At 36.1% G+C, this 22,447-nt stretch overlaps 1 protein-coding gene across 3 annotated transcripts in view; it reads left to right on the top strand.

Annotated features, from left to right (window-relative positions):
* ME1 (malic enzyme 1, NADP(+)-dependent, cytosolic) overlaps positions 1–22,447 on the top strand; it is a 226,114-nt gene that overhangs the window by 199,325 nt on the left and 4,342 nt on the right. For all 3 annotated transcript variants that reach the window (XM_012001196.1, XM_012001195.1, XM_012001197.1), the window contains 5 exons: positions 1,004–1,117; positions 9,088–9,193; positions 10,549–10,691; positions 14,030–14,203; positions 21,708–21,806. In XM_012001196.1, coding sequence (XP_011856586.1) covers positions 1,004–1,117; positions 9,088–9,193; positions 10,549–10,691; positions 14,030–14,203; positions 21,708–21,806 — 636 coding nt within the window. The remainder of the gene's footprint in view (positions 1–1,003; positions 1,118–9,087; positions 9,194–10,548; positions 10,692–14,029; positions 14,204–21,707; positions 21,807–22,447) is intronic.

Genomic DNA, 22,447 nt, shown 5'->3' with positions numbered 1-22,447 from the left:
TATGTATTTCAAGAAACTTTAAATTTTCAAGTTGAATATGATTATGAACAAAACAGTATATTACACTGGTAGATATTTGTTTATGTTGTGTTGGTTTTCATTTTGCTTGTTTTTAGATAAAACAAAATATGTGAAGTTAGAACTCAAATGCCAAGATACAAATATGTGAAAGTATTCAGAATGAAATCACAAATTCACTTTCACATTGAAATAAAAATCAAGACTAACTGACAGCTCATTAACATTTGAGTTCTCTATTTTGTGGATTATTACATGCTGTATTTAACTTTAGTAAACGTCTTTGAATTTTCAAAGGGTTTGATGAATGGCATAGACCAGTTCTTGATACTCAGCTAGGCAGAAGAATTCATGGTTGGATGATTCAAAACCAGCACTTGTTTGTCCCTGAAAATATATTGGAAATTTCACAGATAATTATAAAATTTACCAAATACCAAGGAAGTTGATTCCTTTAATCTTTCAGTAAATTTCACAGCACTTTTGGTATCCAAATTAGAAGAGTAAGTAGATGCTTGGAAACACTTTTTTTTTTTTTTTTTTTTTTTTTTCAGTTTCATTTTTTTTTTTTGTCAGTTTCATTCTGTTGCCTAATTGGTCAAGTTCCCATCCAAATGACCAGGCTTCTTTCTTCAAATTCAATTAGAGGAGCTTGAACCTAACAATAAACAATACAGTTCAATGAGCAAGGTTGACCAGTTCATTATTTTAAATTCAGTATTTTTTCTTGGAGCAAATCTTGGTTGTATTAACAGGATTAAATACACTGACAATCAAGGATATCACCAGTTTATCTGTGGCCAAATAGCAAGCCACATAATAGTGGTTCTGTTGTAGTAAAAAGGGTAAATAATTGCTATTTGGCTTAACCTAAATGTGACAAAAATATTTTGTTCCCACCAACAAAGACAAAATGGGGTGAAATGTAACCCTTAATAAGATATCATGTAGAACAACTTTAAAATTTTTTCTTTTCATCACTGAGGCTGCCCTAGGGATTGCACACCTGATTGTGATGGCCATGGAAAAAGAAGGTTTACCAAAAGAGAAAGCCATCAAAAAGATATGGCTGGTTGATTCAAAAGGATTAATAGTTAAGGTAAGAATTTTTCATTTTTAACCAGAATAAAAATCAATATGCCATTCTGGATGACCATCTCAAAGACTACTCTGTTTCTACAACCTCCCTTTACACTGTGTTAAAGAATAACCATTAAATACAAACGATCGTGTCATACAGTAATACTGATACTTTCCTGAATAAAGAAGAAAACTATGGCTTAGGAACAGATTCCATCTGCAGTGTGAGTCAGCTCCTTACACCCCTTTGAATTGACAGTCCATTGGAATTAGTTTCTCTTTCTTTCTCTCTCTCTCTCTCTCTCTTTTGAGATAGGGTCTCACTCTGTCACTCAGGCTGGAGTGCAGTGATGCCATCATTGTCACTGTAGCCTTGACCTCCTGGGCTCAAGTGATCTCTACCCCCACCTCAGCCTTCTGAGCAGTTGGGACCACAGGATGCTGTATCCGGCTATTTAAAAAAAAAATTAAAAAAAAAATTGTAGAGACAAGCTCTCACTATGTTTCCCAAGCTGGTCTCAAACTCCTGAGCCCAAGTGATCCTCCTGCCTCAGCCTCCCAAAGTGCTGGGATTTACTGGCATGAACCACTGCACATGGTCAGTGTAGTTTTAAATTTAGCAATTTGATAATGATACAGATGAAACACCTAGATATATCACTTTTTATTGAGAGTTGGTGATCAAATTGTACATTAGCTAGAAAGAAATGAGGAAAAAATGAAACAGCTACTCTTTACCTGCTACTTCCTCTCAATGAAATTCTTAAGGGTTTGAATGGGGATTCCTGAGAGAAAACTTTGATAAATAGCTTGTTTGAATATTATCTTACCTGAGCTTGAGTTTCTCCATCTTTAATAGAGATAATAGTACCTACTTCATAGTATTATTGTGAGAACTAAATAAAATTAGGTTTGTGGCCATATTGCTATATAGTTATAAGGCATTACTAATACTTGTGCCACCTGTGCATATCAATCATTCTTTAAACTGCTAGAAAAAAGTACATATAAATCCCCTTCCTATGTGAAGATGAATGACTAGGAATAACTAATGATAAGCAGTGTCTTCTGGAATTTAGTATAGAAATAAATGTGAATGTGTACATACAGACTTTCTGGAAAGCTGTTTTATGTGTATTCAGAGCCTTTAAAAGTTTATATTTTTGAGCCACTAATTTCCATTCAGAGAATCTATCCCATGGAGATAGAGATATATACAGTGTTTTATGTATGAGGATGTTATTGCAGCATTATTTACAATAATGATATAGTTTATCACACATTAATTATAATAGTGATATGTTATACTTACCTAAATAAAGGATGATTGTCAAATGAATTGTGGAATAGCCGCATTAATATATTGTATAGACTTAAAATTGTTTTCAAAGAGCAATAAATGACACGGTAAAGGATTCATAATATAATAGGTGAAAAAAACAAATACCATAGTATATATTACTTTTTATTTAAAATATAGTTGTATATAAAAGTCATAGAAGGAAATATATCAAATTCGTATTACCTTAAAACATTATTTCTAATGTCTTTATATATTTTGAATTCTTAGTAATCTTTTCCTTTAAAGGTAGAAAAATACTTCTTTTTAAAATTCAGTATACATAGATATATTTTTCTTTAAATGAAGAAAAAACATATGCATAACTTTTTGTAGCAAATATGTATATATAAAGACGGAGACCTTCAGTATGGATTTCTTGGCTGAAAAATTGCTACTGCTTTGAAGCATCAGCATAACTATAAAAATTTGTACACTGTCATCATGTGACAGATTGTGGGCATGAAATAAGAACGTTTACTGAATAAAATCACCTATGGATTGGGTGTTGTTCTAGACGCTGGGGATTCAATAAAGCCCTTGATCTCAGGAAGCTCATAGTCTAGTGAGAACAATTCAATCCATGAGTTACAGAACTAGAACCATATGAAAGTGTTATAAAAAAAATGTTCATGGTGTCAGGGTGCACAGGAGATGATGCTCCCAACCTCACTAAGGAAAAAGATGGGAATACTGAGGAAGATATCAAGACAAGGTGTCTTTTAAGCTAAGTTGGAAAGGAAGAGTTAGGAGTTTATCTAAGAGTTAGGGTCTCCATAGATATCTTGAATTTCCTATATACAAAACTGAAACAAAGGAAGTATGATGACAAGTTCACTGAGAGATCTTGATAGAAGCTAAATATGGTGTCTTTCGTCTCTTTGTATCTTCAAAGTTCTATACAATGTGTAGTACATACCTGACAACAAATATTTTGTTAATAAATGAGTTAATAAGTGGCTTTACAGATAGGAGAACCAGCATGTACAAAATAAAATATTTTGGTATAAGGGACATTTACAGATTAGATTAGAAAGGAAGCAGATGACAAGAGATGAAGGACTTTCCGAACCCCGAAGATGAGCAATTGAAGAAACCTGTGCAGAGGGGTTTGCCTCTCCTTGACTCTGATGGCATTGTGGAGGATGGATTGCAATGAGGGGAAACTGAGAAAAAGAACTAGTTACAAAGCTGTTGCAGTAATCCAGATAGAAATTAATTGGGCCGTGACCATGGAGGTGAGTGAAAGAAACTTAATTCAGTACGTATTTAAGAAATAGAAGTGACATACTGAGTAACTGATGAAATATGGAAAGAGGAGTAGGGTAGAGTGGAGGAAGGAGTCTAGGTGGACTTGTTGGGGGTCTAGTAAGTAATGAAGAACAGACCAATTTAAGTGAAGTAACAGGATCAGTTTCACACATAGTAAGTTTAAGGTGCCTGTGGAGACCTCACACAGAGATGTCCCATTGGCAGTTGGAGATAAGGGACTGATACAAAGGAGAAGGGTCTGGGTTGGAGGTAGGGATCTGGGGGTCATCATCATGTGAATAGTAGGAATAGTAGGAGCTGTGGAGAAAGCTACACAAATTGTTCTCCTTAGGGATATAAAATATTCAAGAGTCCAAAAAGTGGAAGTCTATGTGGTTTTATTTTATTGTCTCTGATGACATTTTTACCTGAAATCTGTGTAAAAATATATATATTTTAGCATCTCGAATAATTTTAACACACATTTACTGAGCTGAGATTCCAGAGTCCATGGATATAATACTTGAAATAACTGTGAAGTTGTTGGCTAGACCTAGTCAGTCTCTCTTACTTCATGTCTTTTACTTGCCAAAATAAAGAAGTTCATATATTCTGCTTGCCAAGATAAAGTTACATTTTAAAAGGTTGTTATATATTTAACAGCTTGTACACTATTTAATATAAAAGACACATATTAAGTTTCAATCACTTTTTCTTTCATGCTTTTAAACAGTCAAAATCCTTATAATGACTTTTGTTGCAGAACTGTCTTAGAATAACCAGTAAATTAGTGTAATCCTGTTTTCAAATTTACATGATTCTTTTGTGTTTTTTGTCCTTCATTCTTAGTGCTTTTACATCTCCTGAGAACCAATAATAATCATTTTATTAATTTTATTAACTTGTAATTGTTTATAAAATGTAAAAATACCATAAAGTTTTAAATAAAAAATTTTCTTGGTGAAACTCCACTTTTTAAAAACAGCACCTCAAAAACTAAAATATGAACTGTGAAATCAGCTCATCTTTGAAGTTATATCATCATCACACTAGATAATTATTATTCCAGTGTATTTTCTCTTTCAAGTTTCAGCATCACAGCCATAGCATTTTCCATCATTTACCCCATATCCATATGTGCAGTGGAAAGAGTTAATGCTATAGAATACCAATATTGTAAATAATTCATCCATATCACTAAGGTTAATTGAAGTCAATTACTTGGTTATGAATCATACTCAAATATCTTTATACTTTAGTATATAGTACTAAATATAAGATACCTTAGTTTTTATAGTGGGAAATAATTTATATAGTAATTGTGTCAACTAATATTAATACATTTTAATGTAAAATTAATACTTAGTTTTAGAAAACCTTCCAAAATAAAAATTAAAGTAGGAATAAAGACAGTGAAAAGAGGATGAAAAGGGAACGTTGCTAAGTATTTGCATTTTGCAGTGATGATTTAGAGCATTTTCAGGGAGGCTAAGAAGCCACAAAACAAACCAGGTTTACTCTTTGTCTTAAATAATTATTTTCACTCTCACTAATAAACCAAATTAATGCTAAGACAAAACATCAAAATAAAAAGTAGGATATTAAGAGACCTTATGAAGGATAGATTTCATCTAACCCAGAATGAAGCCGTAAACTGGCTTGAATTTTGTTTTTATTTTTATTTTATTTTATTTTGTTTTGTTTTAAATAATTTTGCTCCACTGTATTTTTCTGATTTATAGTTAAATGGTTAGCTCTTGTAGAAAGAGATGGTCAACAAAGGTATATTGTATGTTATAAAGGTAGTTTTGACAATATAGTTATTTCATTCCTAAGAGTATAATCTACAGGTTGAGGGCTTGAAACTACAGACTATGTAGTTTAATAACTACATACATAATACACTGTGGTTTAATAAAAAAGTCTAACTCCAAAGAGACTATGTAAGCTGGTGAAAAGTTTCTGGCTTGATTATTTTCTCCCTCTTTTTCATTTCATATAGAGTATGATCAATGCATGTAGACATTAAAAAGAACAGAGGCCAAAGATGATATGCATGAGTCTTAGAAAATTATGAACATTGATTTTTAACATACAAAATTAATTACTAATGGAGTTCACCGCCTACTATCTTAAATTAAAAACACTCCATGTGCCTTACTATACTTTTGTCACATAATTTATCTTTGCTTAATCTGTCCTGAGATGATGAAACACAGCTCTGGACTCTTAGCAAGTGCACATACCTGATTTACAACAATTGCAGTGAAATGCTACTGACTATGTGCTGAGAAAACCCTGTCTACAGATCCAAAGAAGGGCCGGGTTCAACTCTGGTAAACTAATGACATGCCAGCAAAAATAGGCCAGTACATTGGGGGTAGGTAGTCCAACTGGGGCTTGTGGAAGAGTTTTTCTAGTCCCTGTATGTAGGAAGGAATAAATATTTATCACTGGTAATCTAGAATTAGTTTACTTATACCTATCCTGGGCTGTGGAATGATAGCCCAAAATCTTGGCAACCTTTGCCCCCGTTCTCCTCCCTACACCCACTACAAACATAGGTGCTTTTGAAAAGATGGTAATTCAATGTGGTTATATCTTCTACAATATAGTAAGAATCATCATAATATAAAGGAATAGGGGAGATTAAAGTAATAATGTCACAAATAAAGTTTCAGCTATCCATAATATGTTTGAGGTAATTAGAGACTCTTGAAAAAAAGAGAGAGAGAAAAGACGCATCATAGAATTTGGGATTTCTGAGGTAAGAGGTGCCCACATGCACTTTGCCAAAAAAAGGCAAAAATATTTCAGCAAGGGATTCTGAAAAGGGAGAATAAAGGGAAAAGACATCTCATCTCCATACCAACTGAAGTTATTGGCATAAAGAATATGTATTCCAAATCAGATTTTGAAAAATAGAGAAAAAATAAGCCATTAGTCTAGAAAATAGAAGTCCAAAGATACAGGGAGTTGCCTCAGTATTACCGGATTTAGAAAAGGTTGTCACATTCCAGTAGTTTCTTTAAACTAGATCATCAAATTAATTTTGAAAATGATAGAAGAACACACTTGGGAGACCTTTTGTGTGTGTGTCTTGATTCTTCTGTTTTGCCAAGTAAGACCTTCAGTATTGCTAGTATTACCATTTCATGATTCCTGGCCTGTTTTCAGCATTCTTTCAGCATTTGTAAGTCATACCAGGAATCAAGCCTTTGAAGGTGTTGCTGTGGGTAATTTATGTTTCTTAGTAGATGGAATGTCTTCTGGCTAAGTTCTGGCTTCAGTGTCTAGGAGCTGCCAGTGCGTATACTATGATTAATAAAGATGTTTATGATTAAGCATGTATCTTTTTCTTTTCATATATATTCATCTGTCTTCTTTGTTATTTGTTTCCCATTCTAGGCAATTTAAATAGTTTTCATTATATCTCAGTTTGTCAGCCAAAAAATCTGTGACTTCCAATTTATCTTATTCTATAGCTTTTCTTCTTTAGACTCATTATTGTATACTTTTTTGAAAACGTAGCACATAACCTTTTAAAAATGCATGTGGTAGGGATATCATAGATCATTTAGTACACTGATTCTCAAAACTGGCTAATCATTTCTTTTTTTTATTTTTATTTTCTGAGACAGAGTTTCACTTTGTCACCTTGGCTGGAGTGCAGTGGCGTGATCTCGGCCCACTGCAAGCTCCACCTCCCAGGTTCACGCCATTCTCCTGCCTCAGCCTCCTGAGTAGCTGGGACTGCAGGCGCCTGCCACCACGCCCAGCTAATTTTTTGTATTTTTTTTAGTAGAGACAGGGTTTCATCATGTTAGCCAGGATGGTCTCAATCTCCTGACCTCATGATCTGCCCGTCTCAGTCTCCCAAAGTGCTGGGATTATAGGCGTGAGCCACCACGCCTGGCCTACAGCGGACTTTTAATAGGAGAAAATATACCAAAACTTTAAGTGCTGGAATTATGATTTTTTTCTTCTTCACAAAAATTGTACTTGCAACAACAACTAGCATCGAGCTCTTATTATAAACCAGGTACAGTCCTGAGTGTTTTACATGTATTACATTTCATTTACACCACAAACAACCTGATGAGGTAGAAATTCTTATTATCCTTATTTACAGATGAGGAGACAAGCACAAAGAGGTTCATATGTTGCAAATTTTTTTATAATTCAGTATATTGCTTTTAAAAACAGAGCCTGGCATGGTGACTCACGCCTATAATCCTAGTGACTCAGGAGGCTGAAGCGAAAAGATCACTCCTGAGGCCAGGAGTTCAAGACAAGCCTGGGCAATATAGCAAGACCCCCATCTCTTTAAAAAAATGATAAATTAGCCAAGCATGGTGGTGCATACCTATAGTTCCAGCTACTAGAGAGGCTTAGGTGGGAGGATCCCTTGACCCCAGGAGTTCAAGGCTACAGTGACCTCTGATCCACGGCACTCCAACTTGGGTGACAAAGTGAGACCTCATCTCAAACAAACAAACAAAAAAAAAAACAGAAATAAAATGATAATAACCCTTTAAAGCAAGAAAATTGTACCATCTTCATTATTAACAAATTGCAAAAACTATGACATACTATTTGTTAAGTTTTTGCCCAGGGTGATTCGGTGCTATATTGAAAAGGCTTTGAGTTCCAGTACAATCTCTTGCCTTGAGCAAGTCCCTTAAAGCCTCTGAATCTGTTTCCACATATGTAAAATGACTATGCTTATACTTGTCCTGCTTCTCAGAATTGTTGAGGGGATCAAATGAAATATGTGAAAACAACTTGTAAGTCATCAAGTACCATATAAAATTAGGCAGTAATTTATTATGTAGTCAGATCTTTAAAATTTGCAGCCAGAATATTATAATTAGATGTTTACTAGATAACACATGGCATATTCATAATTGGAACATTAAAAACAAAAACATAGAAAACAAATACTGAGAATATCTAACATTGACATAAATATGGCTTCAAATTCTTTTCTGAGTCAGTGGCATAAATCAGTAGTGCTACAGCTGAAGCCAACTCAAGATTCTGAGACCTGCTATAAAACACAATGTGTGGCAAACAATATTCTCTAAATGACATTTTGCATTGCCATTTGTTAATGCTAGTTCTCACATATCTGTAAAATTAGGGTTTTTAATATCAGTTAAATGAAGGACTTTGTTTTGTTCACTGTTACATCTCCATTGCCTAGAACATTGACATATAAATGTTTGTTGAAAGAATGAATGAAATAACATTCTGACAATTGAAGAGACTTTAAGAATAGCTGTAACACATCATACATAAAAATGTTAAGCACAAATGTTTGTAATATATATACTGAAATTTCTTTGACCCGCATATGTTTGACAGATTCTAAATTTTTTCTCACTTGCTTTACTTAGGGACGTGCTTCCTTAACACAAGAGAAAGAGAAGTTTGCCCACGAACATGAAGAAATGAAGAACCTAGAAGCCATTGTTCAAGAAATAAAACCAACTGCCCTCATAGGTAAACTTTTTCTCCTCCCCCTTCCCCCCCGCCCCTTATTTTGACTTGATTGGTTTTATTTACTACCAATTTTTGAGGTATAATTTAGTCTTTTTGAAATTCTACCCCTTTGAATTCAAAAAACTACACATTCGCTCAAGCGACAGTACCCTGTAGAGACCTAGATTTTTCACTTTAGTCCTGTCTTCTTTCTCTTACTGATCTGAGCTGAAGTGTGTGGCCCCCTCCTCTAAGTGTCAGCCTGCTAATACCTGGCACATTCAGCACTTTTGTAGGCTTGATTACTCCAGATAGACAGTGGTTCTCAAATAAGAGGGATTTTTGCCCTGCAGGAAACATTTGGCAATGTCTGGAAGCTTTTAGTTGTCTTAACTAGGGTCGCGGGGTTGGAAGGGGAGTAAAGGGAGGGGCTATTGACATCTAGCCGATAGAGGCGGTGGAAGGATTCTACTAAATATCCTGCAGTGCACTGCACAGTCCCTGTGACAAGGAATTATCCAGCCTAAAATGTTAATACTGCTGAGGTTGAGACACTCTGAGGTAGATAAGACCCTCTTGGAAGACAGGGATCACATCTGACAAATCTTTATATTCCTTATAGCACTTAATACCGTACTTACACATTGCATGTGCACTGCAAGACTTTAAAGTGGTTTTAAAAAACTCAAAGGAATTTATGAATCTTTGTGTTGTGCATATATAATTTTGGTTTTTACCTTGTATTATACTCCATTCCAACAAGCTCTTGTGAAACAGATGACAATGTTGAAAATAATGATGATAACTATAATAAAACAAGTACTTATTCCATGACAGGAATTTTACTAAGTGTTTAATATTGTTTTTACAAAATATATTCTGTCAATAATCTTATTGTTTTTCATTTCCATTATGCTAATTGCTTTATTCTTCTGTTAAAGTTATTTCAATGGGTGGTACTTTACTTTTGCCATTGAATCAGATGGTTGTCTTAAGTGATAGCATTAGTTTATAAAACTTAATTGCTTTATAGCCTGACAGACTGAAATGTACTCATAGAATTGCTTATAAAGAAAGTATACATATTGGATACAAATTTCCAAGTGATTGGTCACTAACTCAATGTATTATAGGAGCCAAATCTTATCTTTAATTTTTAATAGGTATTTGTAGATTTGTGACCCTAAGGATTGTAAGGATTGTTGGCATTAACAAACGTGCCTCTTTTTGTCACTATAATACAAATAGTCTATACAGCATTTTGTTTAGGATCTATTAGAAAATGACATGACAGATATCATTGATTTGGGGCATGGTCTTCTTGTGTCAATTAACCAATGATAGTGTTAATTACCAGCTTCATTTTTCTTCATTAGGAGTTGCTGCAATTGGTGGTGCATTCTCAGAACAAATTCTCAAAGATATGGCTGCCTTCAATGAACGGCCTATTATTTTTGCTTTGAGTAATCCAACTAGCAAAGCAGAATGTTCTGCAGAGCAGTGCTACAGAATAACCAAGGTAAAGTAAAACTATAACTGGTACTTGAATAATCACATTTTTATTCATTATAGGGAGGCCTAGGATATCTCAGGTGCTTACTGTTTAAGTTTAAAAATTATACAAGAAAAGCACACAGATCAGAGGGATAAGAACTATTTCCTTTTCTAGAATGTTGTATATATCCTCTTCTTCAACAAAATAAAATACATATTTTAATGTTTTACTGATAATTTTCCATAAACGATTTGGAAATATCTAAGATTTACACATAAAAGTTAAATAGAAAGGAAGATACTTGTTTCTAGAGGCTTATTAAAATAGCTTTTAACTAGCTATTCCCAAACACTGAAGCGTACAATGTAAAACCACAACCTTATTTTTGCTTTGCTAAATCCTGGGTTTGGGTTTTGGTACTATGGGTGGAACATTTGGGCAACTATCTTGACATGCAGCCAGATTGGGATAGGCGTCCTCAATGCTTCAATATTTTACTGTGATTCATTTTATACCATGTTTGTACTAATATATATTTGGCTGATATGCTGAAAGGAGCCTTTTTCCCTTAAAAGACTTTAAAATATCATTACAACAAAATAGAGGTTGGGTCCTATCTATCTAAAATGTTTATTTTGGAAATAAATCCAAAATGAACTAGAGAGGTAAACATGAAAGCTATGACACTCTGCACTAACTGGAACTTAATGACTCTATTTTAATCATATATCCTTAAATGCTCAATACTAGGATTCATGATTTTTTTTTTTTTTTTTTTTTTTTTTTTTGCAAGGAGCCACTCCATTATGTATCTCTCTTATTTGGGATGGCATCAATGTTCTCACTAATTTTAATTTTTATCTCATCTCTAGATTGGGGAATTTGCCCCACATTATTCAGTAGTCCTTAAATCCTTAAAGGAAAAAAAAAAGTCCTTTGAGCAACAACGAAATTTTAGCATCATGCCTTGCACATATGTGGCATATAATAAACAAGTATTTAATTAATTATTTTGTCTTAATATCTCTCAACAGGCCTCAAGGGTTAAGAGACTTATCTATAATACACATAAACAAAATTAGCCAAATTTATGTAGTTGTGTTTTAAACTTTGAATGTGTCTGATATAAATGTAGGCTTCAAGTCTTTCTTATCATCTTGCCTAATAGTCTGTTTTTCTACATAAAACATTGAAAATTATTTTGAGGATGAAAATTTAGACACTGGTTTGGCTAAAGGATTAGAGAAAAAGGAAAGGTCTGCCTGTTGCTGGATGTGAGTTTCTGCTACTGCAGGCATAGGTGAAGATAGGAAAGGTTAAAATACAATATACAAAAAGACTATTGAACCATAAAAATACAATCCGAAAATGGTATGGGGAGATTTCCTTCACTATGTTAATAACATATATATGAGAATATTTAGCTAGCTACGTACTATCATTTATTTAATGACATTTCTCCTTGAAATATGGTGATTATAGAAAGGCAGGAAGAGTGGGAGTGAAGGAGGAGGGGGAGATATATAATGTTACAGGCCTCTTTCTCAAATATAATTTTCCGAAACCTTTATATATGAAGTAATAATTTAGCTACATTAGAAAGTTGTTTATAACAAAATGTTTTATCTGCTAAAGAGCTTAAAGTATCAGGTTTGTCTGAAAACAAAACCGAATTCTGTGCAAAACATAAGTGTCTTATAAATAGCTAGATGAGAATTTCTGTTTTTCTGCCTCATCTATTTTCATCTTTTTATGTCTCAAAGAAGGTTGAATTTTTATGTTATACAACTTTAAAACAACTAAAAGGTATATTATGACATTTGCTAAAAACAGGTTAATATTAATATCATTATTTAGACTCTAGATCCAAGAGATATGAAAGTTAAAACCCATTGTGTCATCATTTAAACTATGCCTTGGGGATTTGATGCTTTAGACTTTTCAAATAGATTTCTTAGACTGTGACGCTTTATTTTTTGAGGGTTTCTGATTCCTACTTTGAAGCCTAAATACTCTCAACTAGATATCCACTCTCACCATCACAGACAAATATTGTTTTGATTAGCAATATGAAATGCGGCACCTAACAGGCCCTTAGTTAATGACTTTTTTTTTTTTTTTTTTTTTTTTTTTTGAGATGGAGTCTCACTCTGTCACCCAGGCTGGAGTGCAATGGCATGATCTCGGCTCACTGCAGCCTCCGCCTCCCAGGTTCAAGCGATTCTCCTGCCTCACCCTCCTGAGTAGCTGGGATTACAGGCGCTCACCATCACATCCCACTAATTTTTGTATTTTTAGTAGAGATGGGGTTTCTTCATGTTGGCCAGGCTGGTCTCCAACTCCTGACTTCAAGTGGTCCGCCCTCCTTGGCCTCCCAAAGTGCTGGGATTACGGGCATGAGCCACCACGCCCGTCTAAGTTAATGCCTTTTTAAAGCAAGCATTAAATGAGATTCTTCAAAACAATTATGACAAAATATTAATACTAGGCAAAATGAAGACAATTGTTGAAAAATACTGATAACTTTATCTTCCTCTTCCTTGCCAATTCTACTCCTGCCAATGAGTTTGTTTCCTATGTGATTCTCCACATAACTCTTTATTTTATTTTATTTTTTGAGCTGGAGTCTTGCTTTATCGCCCAGGCTGGAGTGCAGTGGTGTGAGTTCACTGCAACCTCTGCCTCTTGAGTTCAAGCGATTCTCCTGCCTCAACCTCTCGAGGAGCTGGGCTTACAGGCACCCACCACCACTCCCCAGCTACTTTTTGTATTTTTAGTACAGATGGAGTTTCACCATGTTGGCCAGGCTGGTCTCAAACTCCTGACTTCAAGTGATCTGTCCCTGTCGGCCTCCCAAAGTGCTGGGATTACAGGCATGAGCCACTGTGCCCAGCCCACACAACTCTTTACAATATAGAAATATGTATGATTTTCCCAGTTTTTATTTTGGAAATGTGTTGATTCCTAAAGCCCAACCTAAAATATCATCATTTTCAATACTTAAATATTAGCCCATCATTTTTTATCTTCAGATGTCTATCGTTGGAAGCCTATATAAAAATGGTTGATGAGCCTATGGGTTGAACCACTGCAGAGAATAGAGTGATGGTCTTAGGGCATACTGTACTTTGCATGCTCCTCCTGGATGTAAAGAGTAAGACAGAGAATAGTAATAATCACCCATTCCAGAACTGGTTGTACAACATCACAAAAGCTTGTCCAGACTTATTAGCAAGTTGATAAAAAACTAGACTTCTTTCTAAGTAGTTATAATTTAGGCTATGGGATAGTTCTGTTATGATACATTTGTTTTAAAATATTCTGCTTCTTTTAAAAGTGAGTTGTATGTGTCTTTGTTGTAGGGACGTGCAATTTTTGCCAGTGGCAGTCCTTTTGATCCAGTCACTCTTCCAAATGGACAGACCCTATATCCTGGCCAAGGCAACAATTCCTATGTGTTCCCTGGAGTTGCTCTTGGTGTTGTGGCATGTGGATTGAGGCACATCACTGATAAGATTTTCCTCACTACTGCTGAGGTATTGTAAAATCCTCTAAGTTTACCAAGGGTTTAAAATACCAAGTGCGCTCAGCCTAGGTTGTCTAATGTTTTATTTATCTAGCATCTCAGCTTACTCTCTGAAAGAAGTAAAGTCTGAAGAAGAGGAAATCTTTCCCAGTGGAGAATAAGGGGTGGGTAGCATGTTCCTACTGACTCACAAACAAAAGGTTCTTCTTCAGTAGACATTAGAAAAATTGTGTTTTTGATTTCTTAAGAGGAACATTTTTGTGTCTTCACACATCAGATCAAGTTCTGTGACAGTGATGAGACAATTAAAAATATTGTTTCCAGGGCTGTATGTGGTAGCTCATGCCCGTAATCCCAGCACTCTGGGAGGCTGAGGCAGGTGGATCACTTGAGCCCAGGAGTTCTAGGCCAGCTTGGCCAACATGGTGAAACTTCATCTCTACTAAAAATACAAACATTAGCCAGGCGTGGTGGTGCATGCCTGTGATCCCCCGACCCAAGAGGCTGAGGCAGGGGAACTGCTTGAACCCAGGAGGCGGAGGTTGCAGTGAGCTGAGATCACGCTACTGCACTGCATCCTGGGCTACAGAGCTAGACTGTTACCTTAAAAAAGCAGAAAAAAGAATTGTTTCCAAATGATGATTAAGTGGTAAATATTTCCCTGTTGAGAAATATACAGTGCTTAATAATGAATGGCATTTTGAAGGTTTAAAGTGGAAGTATGATATGGTATAGTGAACATGTTTATCACTCAGGGTTCAGTACAGGAAACAGAAACCACCCTAGTATTTAAGCGGAAGTTAAATCAAAATAGGAAATTAGTTGTTTATAAAATCATTAAAAGAATAGGAGAAGTGAGCTCTATCTGGGCCTTGAGGAAAGATTCTCAGAACATCACAAAGCAGGCCCACTGGGGAATCTTGTACTGTCATGAACTGTGAAAGATCTGAAATTTTACTCTACTTGCAAGCTAACAAGTTAGCCACAATTTCATAGATATTGACAGAAAACATGAAACTTTTAGGTCAGAGACAAAGGGCTTTGATACTTCCTAGCACAAGAGATATCATGAGCTGTATGTTCCTATCAGCTTCCCTCCCCATCCCAAGCCTCAGCAGGATGATACAGTGATTGGGCATATATTTGTAATCATGAGCTTTTGGTAATCAGAATGTTCATCAGGTTGATATCATATTTTCAGATTTGAACAGGTTACCATTTGTGGATGAGAAACTTGAGTGAATTTCTTCTCTTACGATTAAACCTTTGCAGCTGAACTGATCCAAAGAACTTGATTGATAATCAAATATTTTTATCCTGCAAATATTCTTTCCATTGTGAAGAGGAACCCCAAGAATATAGACAAAGATTCTTATGTTACTGATGTGATCTAAAGGAACATAATATTGGTGGCTAGCGCCTGGCGTCATTCTATGAGAACAGATGCTTGGAAGCAACAATGTACTCCTGTCGTTTTCTTCACTATATTAAAAAGCGTTCCAGCTGATGTCTCAGGTTTTCTTTAACTCAGAAAATCTTGTTAAACATAAATGGATGTCTGCTTACTAAGAGAGCCTGTAAAAGTTGTTTTTGCATTAAGGAAAATGTAATCATTGTCTTTTAGAATAGCCACATCAGAGTTTTGGTTACTTGTAGTAGTCAGTGTTTTCTTTCCTAAATAACTCCAGCACCCTCTAGTGACAAATTCCATGAAAAATATTTTCAATTTACTCTCCAAGAAAGGTAATAATCACTACCCAAAAACAGTTTGAAGGAAAAAAAAAAAAACGTGGTGTTATCAACATACCACATCACTAATTCTTATCATAGCTAGTGATCTCTCTGGCTGTATCTTTTGGCCTTTCTACTGGTTTTCTCTTAGGCTTCAACACAATATTCTGTTTTTATATCATCTCAATTATGTCCCCACTCATTATTTTCTTTGTCTCCTTTTCATCTCCCTCTTAAGTAAGAGGTTTTTTTCTAGTGTTCATTTTTTGTTAGCAGTTTTTTCTTCTCTTTTTCTTATGCTTTCGAAGATCTCATTCATTCATTTATTTCTGTTATCTTCATTCTAGTAGTGGCCAAATCTGTGTATCTCGATTCTCATCTTTTTCCGTATCTCCAGTTGCCTGTTGGGTAATTCCACAGACACGCCCTACTGTGTCCTTAAACACAACATTCTGAAAGCCTTACTTATCTTTCCTCATTCCTAGCATTCACATTTTTATTAGTGATACCCCCTTTCCAAGCAGGCAGCAAAGCTTAGAAGCTTGACATTCTTTTCATTCTCCCTCATCCCATAGCCTTCAAACACACCATGCATATGTATGCCTGTGTAACTGCTTTATCTCTTATCCTGCCTGGAAAGACCTGAGAATTATTCTCCAATGAGCTAAGCTTGTCCTTGATGGTGCTGCTTAAATCCCACCACATCCTGGGATCTTTTTGTGACAAGTCTAGCTCATCTTGATCTTTCTCCTTAGTCATGGCTGTCTTTATTACACACTTTGACATTTAATTTTATTTCTGGTTATGATACACTCGTGAGAGCTTCCTATTGTAAAAGATTAGGTGTTGCCTTTATAACTAAATTGTAGATTATCGTGTTTTTTTTTTTCTTTTGAGACGGAGTCTCGCTCTGTCACCAGGCTGGAGTGCAGTGGTGTGATCTTGGCCCACTGCAACCTCCAACTCCCTGGTTCAAGCAATTCTCCTGCCTCAGCCTCCCAATTATCTGGGATTAAAGGCACATGCCACCACACCCAGCTAATGTTTGTATTTTTAGTAGAGAGGGGGTTTCACCATGTTGGCCAGACTGGTCTCGATCTCTTGACCTTGTGATCTGCCCGTCTTGGCCTCCCATGGTGCTGGGATTACCGTGCCCGGCCTGTAGATTATCTTTTTTAAAGACAGAGAGTCTTCCATATACTTCTTTTAAAACTTCAGTAGCATCTAGCACAATGCTAGGCACAAAGCAGAAAATTAGTAAATACTTTCTGAATAGGATTAAATAGAACTACTCATGTATCTTAGCAAGAAGAATAAATACAATACCACAGACATTCACTACCAGATGGCCCCAAAAAGAAGAAAAGTACTTCTTGTCTACATTATATTTTGTAGTTAACAAGGGTAATATGTAGGAGATATATCTGAATTTTTTGTTTTGCAACCACAAATTTAATAACTGTTAGAATTATTGTCAAAATACTAGTTGGATCTCTTATGGAACTGGAAATGTCATGGGTTAGTACCAATCTCAAAGAATATTTCTGGACATTTTTATATCATGAAGAGGTTTTTGGCTTTCCTGGCACTGTAGACAGTCTTCTGGACCTCTAGTGATCAGCCCTTCTGTCCCTGTGTGGTCTATAGTGTATCCTGGGAATAGACCCCTCACCTCCTGTTCATACCTGGGAGACAAATCTCAGCCTCCTATCTTCACACCACTCCTCCTGAATCATGGGCTGGTGTCTTCTCATCTGCCCTGCTCCCCTCCTTTCTGATATCTTCTCAGAGGACCCTTTAGATAATCATCATGGACAATAGTATCTAGAGGAACCTTTTCCTTGCTTAAGATAATTGGAAATCCAACTGCCATAACAATGTCAGAACAAAATAGAGAGAGATTATTTTGAATTAGCCACAATGTCATTAGAGAGAGACAACCAAAGCACATCAAAGGCAGCAAAGTTTTTTAATAAATGATTTAATTAATGAGAGCCAGGCTAGGACTCTTGTATGCCCCCTCCTTTTCCCCCTAGAATCAATTCCTTACATTTAGTGCATCTCCCCATGGTCACCTGTTTGCTACTTGATTTTCTTTCACAATTCTTTGGCTCCTTCTTTGTTTGACAGTCACACATGGAGAGTAAGGATTCAGAATGATTCTTCTTTACTTGGCTATCCTGTGACTGTCTTCAGTCTCTTTAGAATAACATTTGTGTGGCATCCTAGAGAAGAAACAATGACATTGAATGCCAGCAGTGTGCAGGTGGTTATGGGTGGAATACACATATTGTGTCGTATAAGTAGTTGAAACAACTTGAAGTTGATTCGTTATAGAACTTGCCCCCAAATCAAATAGCTAACAATCTATACACTGTAGAACCAGATCTGACACCAAAAGTTATTTTGCTTCCATTTGGCTATGTGGGCTGCCTATTAGTTCTGTTTTAAAACAAAATAACTGGCCAGGCATGGTGGCTCACGTCTGTAATCCCAGCACTTTGGAAGGCCGAGGCAGGTGGATCGCTTGAGCTCAGGAGTTTGAGACCAGCCTGGCCAACATGGTGAAACCCTGTCTCTGCTAAAAAATACACACACACACAAAATAAATAAATAAAAAATAAAATTAGCTGGGCATGATGGCACACCCCTGTAGTCTCAGCTACTCAGGAGTCTGAGGCGGAGAATCACCCAAGCCCAGGGAGACGGAGGGTTGCAGTGAGCCAAAACCATGCCACTGCATTCCAGCCTAGGCAATCTGAATGAGAGCCTGTTCCACATACATACATACATATGTAAAACAAAATAGCTAGGTTTCATTGAATACTTTTCTGACAGACACTGTGGTAAATTGTTTGCTGGCATTTATTTCATTTAATCCTTATGAATTAGGAACTATTATTAGTCCTATATTACTGATGATAAAACCTAGGCCTAAAAAGGTTAATTAATTTGCCCAAATGCAAACAGATAGTAATTGATGGAATTAGAATTCAAACATAGGTCTACCTCACACCAGAGCCTGAGCCTTCAACCACCATGCTCCGACATCTTTGTAACATTGTGCTATTCATTTTTTTCTATCCAATTAAATAACACTACCTGACACCCAGAAAAGTTGTTGCTTAACATCTAAGAAATTGTTATTTAAATCTGCCACATCTCCTTTGCAGAACAAGAATTAACAAAAATTTTTAAAAGTTTCAATTCAGTGGAGCAATTAATATAAAATGGTTTTATTTTGCCCCCGTCATTGTTTTAAATCATTCTCCACCAGCTCTCCCTCTTGTTTCTCTTAGTGACATTTTGATAAGAGCCCATAACTTTCAGTTCACTCATTCTTTTAATATTCTTTTAATTAAATACCTAACATATGCTAGGTATTATTCTGAGTGCTGGGAATATATCAGTGAACAATAATTAAACATCTGTGCAGTTCAAAATGTTATATCCAATTCAAATGTCCTGTGCTCTCCTTGCAGTAGGAGAGGCCTGCAGTAGCAGGTAGAGAAAACCCATCTGTTCTTTCACTCTTTCTCTGATGCTAGCACTTTGAGCAATTTGTGGGTAAATGTTTGGCTCGACTCTGAGAAACCTCCTCCCTCTTTTTGTTAAGGCCTACTTCTTAAATGTGTTGGAGACAAGAAGGAAGAGCATGGAAAAGGGCAAACATCTCTTTTGTTAACTCAATTATTAACTCCTGTAATCCTCTCTTGCAAGGTCCATATCTGGCCCTCTGATGTAGGATGTCTGGCTTCAGCTTAGCTTCCTTATACTTCTTCAGGTCTCCAGGGATGCAGGGGCCACCTCTGCTGTGGCCACTTGACCTTGGAAACTCATGTACCCATACCAGATCCACTGATGGGAATGCAGACAGCTTACAGCCACCCTCTCTGTCTGGTTCTCCCTTTCCCATTCTCTTCTCTGCTTAAGTACACATATCTATAACTGCTCAAGCTGAGTAGGGGAACACAATGCCCCCATGTCTTTCCTTGAGGACACCATCAGCCTTTAAGAAGGAGTAGCATGCACCAAGAAGAGGCGAGGAAAAAGCCACTACATTACCCAGTAGGCCAAACCATGGTTCCAGCAAATTTCCCTGCCTCTCACCAGCTCAGTCTTCTGGAAGCGGATGGCTGTGGTTGTGGGGTTGGCAGGGCTGATTCCACTTCTGAGCTAGATGGCAAGCCCCACTTATTTGGTGACTTCCTGATAGTGTGGAATAGTTAATGTCTCTTTGTCCTAAAATTTGGGACCCTCACCACTTCTGGGGCAAACATCCTATTAAAAAGGCAAGAAATTAATGAGTTAAATGATGAGTTTATTATAAAATTGTGGTCAACACCCTACAATTATATGTTATAATATTTTGTATAATATATAGAGCAATACTAATCAAACAAATAGTTATACTAGTAACTTTACCTCCCTCTCCCTTCCCCCATCTTACCTCTGCCTAATTGTCCCTGGTCAGAAGTCCTTAGTCACCGATAGGATTTAACTCCAAACTCCTTTTTTGGCATTGATAATGCACCAGTCCTTATTTCTGTACCCAGACCCTCTGTTCCCCCAGGTCAGCACACTTGGGTGTGCTTAGTCCAGCTCACACACATCTCTGCCTTTGGTCTCTGGTTTTGTTTTTTTTTTTTTTTTGTCTGGAATGCCTACCTGCTTTCTGTTTGTCTAACTCCAGGCTTTCTTGTAGGTTTGCCTTTCAAGCCACTGTGCACTATGAGGCCTTCCAGAACTGCTCTTCCTCGGGATTTCTTAGCACCCATATTTCACCTTTAGCCTAAGCCGTCTTCTCTTTCAGCGTTCTCTTTTTCTTCCCATACTCTGTTTCACTAAATTATACATCTCTCAAGGACAATAACACTTTTTTTTTAGCTTCTCTGTAGTGTTATGCTTGTTCAGTTCATATATATTTGCTGATGGCAAAAAGTAATATTTTGGAAATAATTTCATGATTTAAAAATCTAAAAGATATTAAGATATACTGAAAAATAAATATTTGATTATTTAAAATGTTACAAAAGAGGAAGGTTTCATACTCCCTCTCTGCAACCACATTTTCATGGAACAAAGGCCCAGGTATAAACTGTTTTAGATTTGCCCCCATCTAGAAATTTAATCAAAGTCTTAGAACTGGAGAGAACATCAGGGTTACTGAGTCTCCCTCTATGCCTTAGGTTTCAATACAAAATTTATCACTGTTTGATTTGGAACTAGGGAATGGTTTGGGGACAGCAAATATTGAGGCTAATTAGGTGATTTAGATAATCCAGAGTCTGTGTAAAATTAAAATCCTACTTGTAGTGAGACTCTGAACTAGCTTTCTCAGCCTTTTGCTCTACCTCCTGCACAAGAATATGACTCAGAGTTGGGAGTAATGGTATGCTCAACCTCGGATAGCTGTCCTCCTCTGCTTTTAAGAATCCATTTTCATTACTCTATCATCTGCTTCTTTCTTTCTTTTCTTTTCCCTTGTTCCCCTAATGTATCAGTTGGAAAGTATCTAGCATTTCATGGTACAATAGAAAAGGAAGTGGACTAAAAGGAAACCTAGATTCTATTCCCATCTTTTTCACCAATTGTGTGATCTCACACCTCTCTGGGCTTAGTTTCTTTGTTGATAGAAGTGGGGACGAAATTAGATAATCATATTAATGTAACTGGTTTTTGTATGGACCATTATATGTAACCATTTACTTAGTTATTTGCATACCTGCCACATTGTATCGTGTGAAGTATCAACACTTTTTTTCTTTCTTTTTTTCCATAAGGTTATAGCTCAGCAAGTGTCAGATAAACACTTGGAAGAGGGTCGGCTTTATCCTCCTTTGAATACCATTAGAGATGTTTCTCTGAAAATTGCAGAAAAGGTAAAACCACCCTTGTTCAAGCTTCATTATTTTTCCTTCCTTCTCTTGCTAAATATGCATTTTTAAATATTAAAAATCTGCTTCCTTGAAATGTATATCTGTATCACCTCACTATGTCAGAAGTCAGAGAAATGAGGCACAGTGACACTGTAGAACTTAGGAGCTACATTTGCTCCTCAGAGAAGAATGGAAATATTGAGCTGAATAATTAATATCCCTCTCTACCATTGTTTTTTCTTCTAAAATTTAAATAATTCATTAGGGGTTTCTGTCAGCCAGATTTCTCCCACTTCACCTTTTTAAAGTTATTCTTTTCTATATCACATTAGTCATAATTACCAAAATATTACAGATATGGTAGAGTAACATTTAGACCTTGAACCACCATCCATATCCATGTCACTATGATATATGGCATCATAAATGACAGATCACAACTGATAATACTGGGTGGAAGGCAAAATAAAGAGGGCAAAGAACTCGAAAGCCGTTGGGGTGGCAGATGAGCTGCTGAAGGAGTTTGCCAAGAAGAACCCAAAGACAGAGAAATTTTCTGTAACTAAACTGGAAGATAAGTGAACTTTTTTTTTTTTTACCGTGTAATTGTATTAGTTTTCTTGGGCTGGGATAACTACATACCA

Source organism: Mandrillus leucophaeus, unplaced genomic scaffold (genome assembly GCF_000951045.1).
Source record: "Mandrillus leucophaeus isolate KB7577 unplaced genomic scaffold, Mleu.le_1.0 Scaffold652, whole genome shotgun sequence".
Classification (NCBI taxonomy): domain Eukaryota; kingdom Metazoa; phylum Chordata; class Mammalia; order Primates; family Cercopithecidae; genus Mandrillus; species Mandrillus leucophaeus.
Note: the sequence above shows the minus strand (reverse complement) of the source record. Positions and strands in the feature narration are given on the sequence as shown.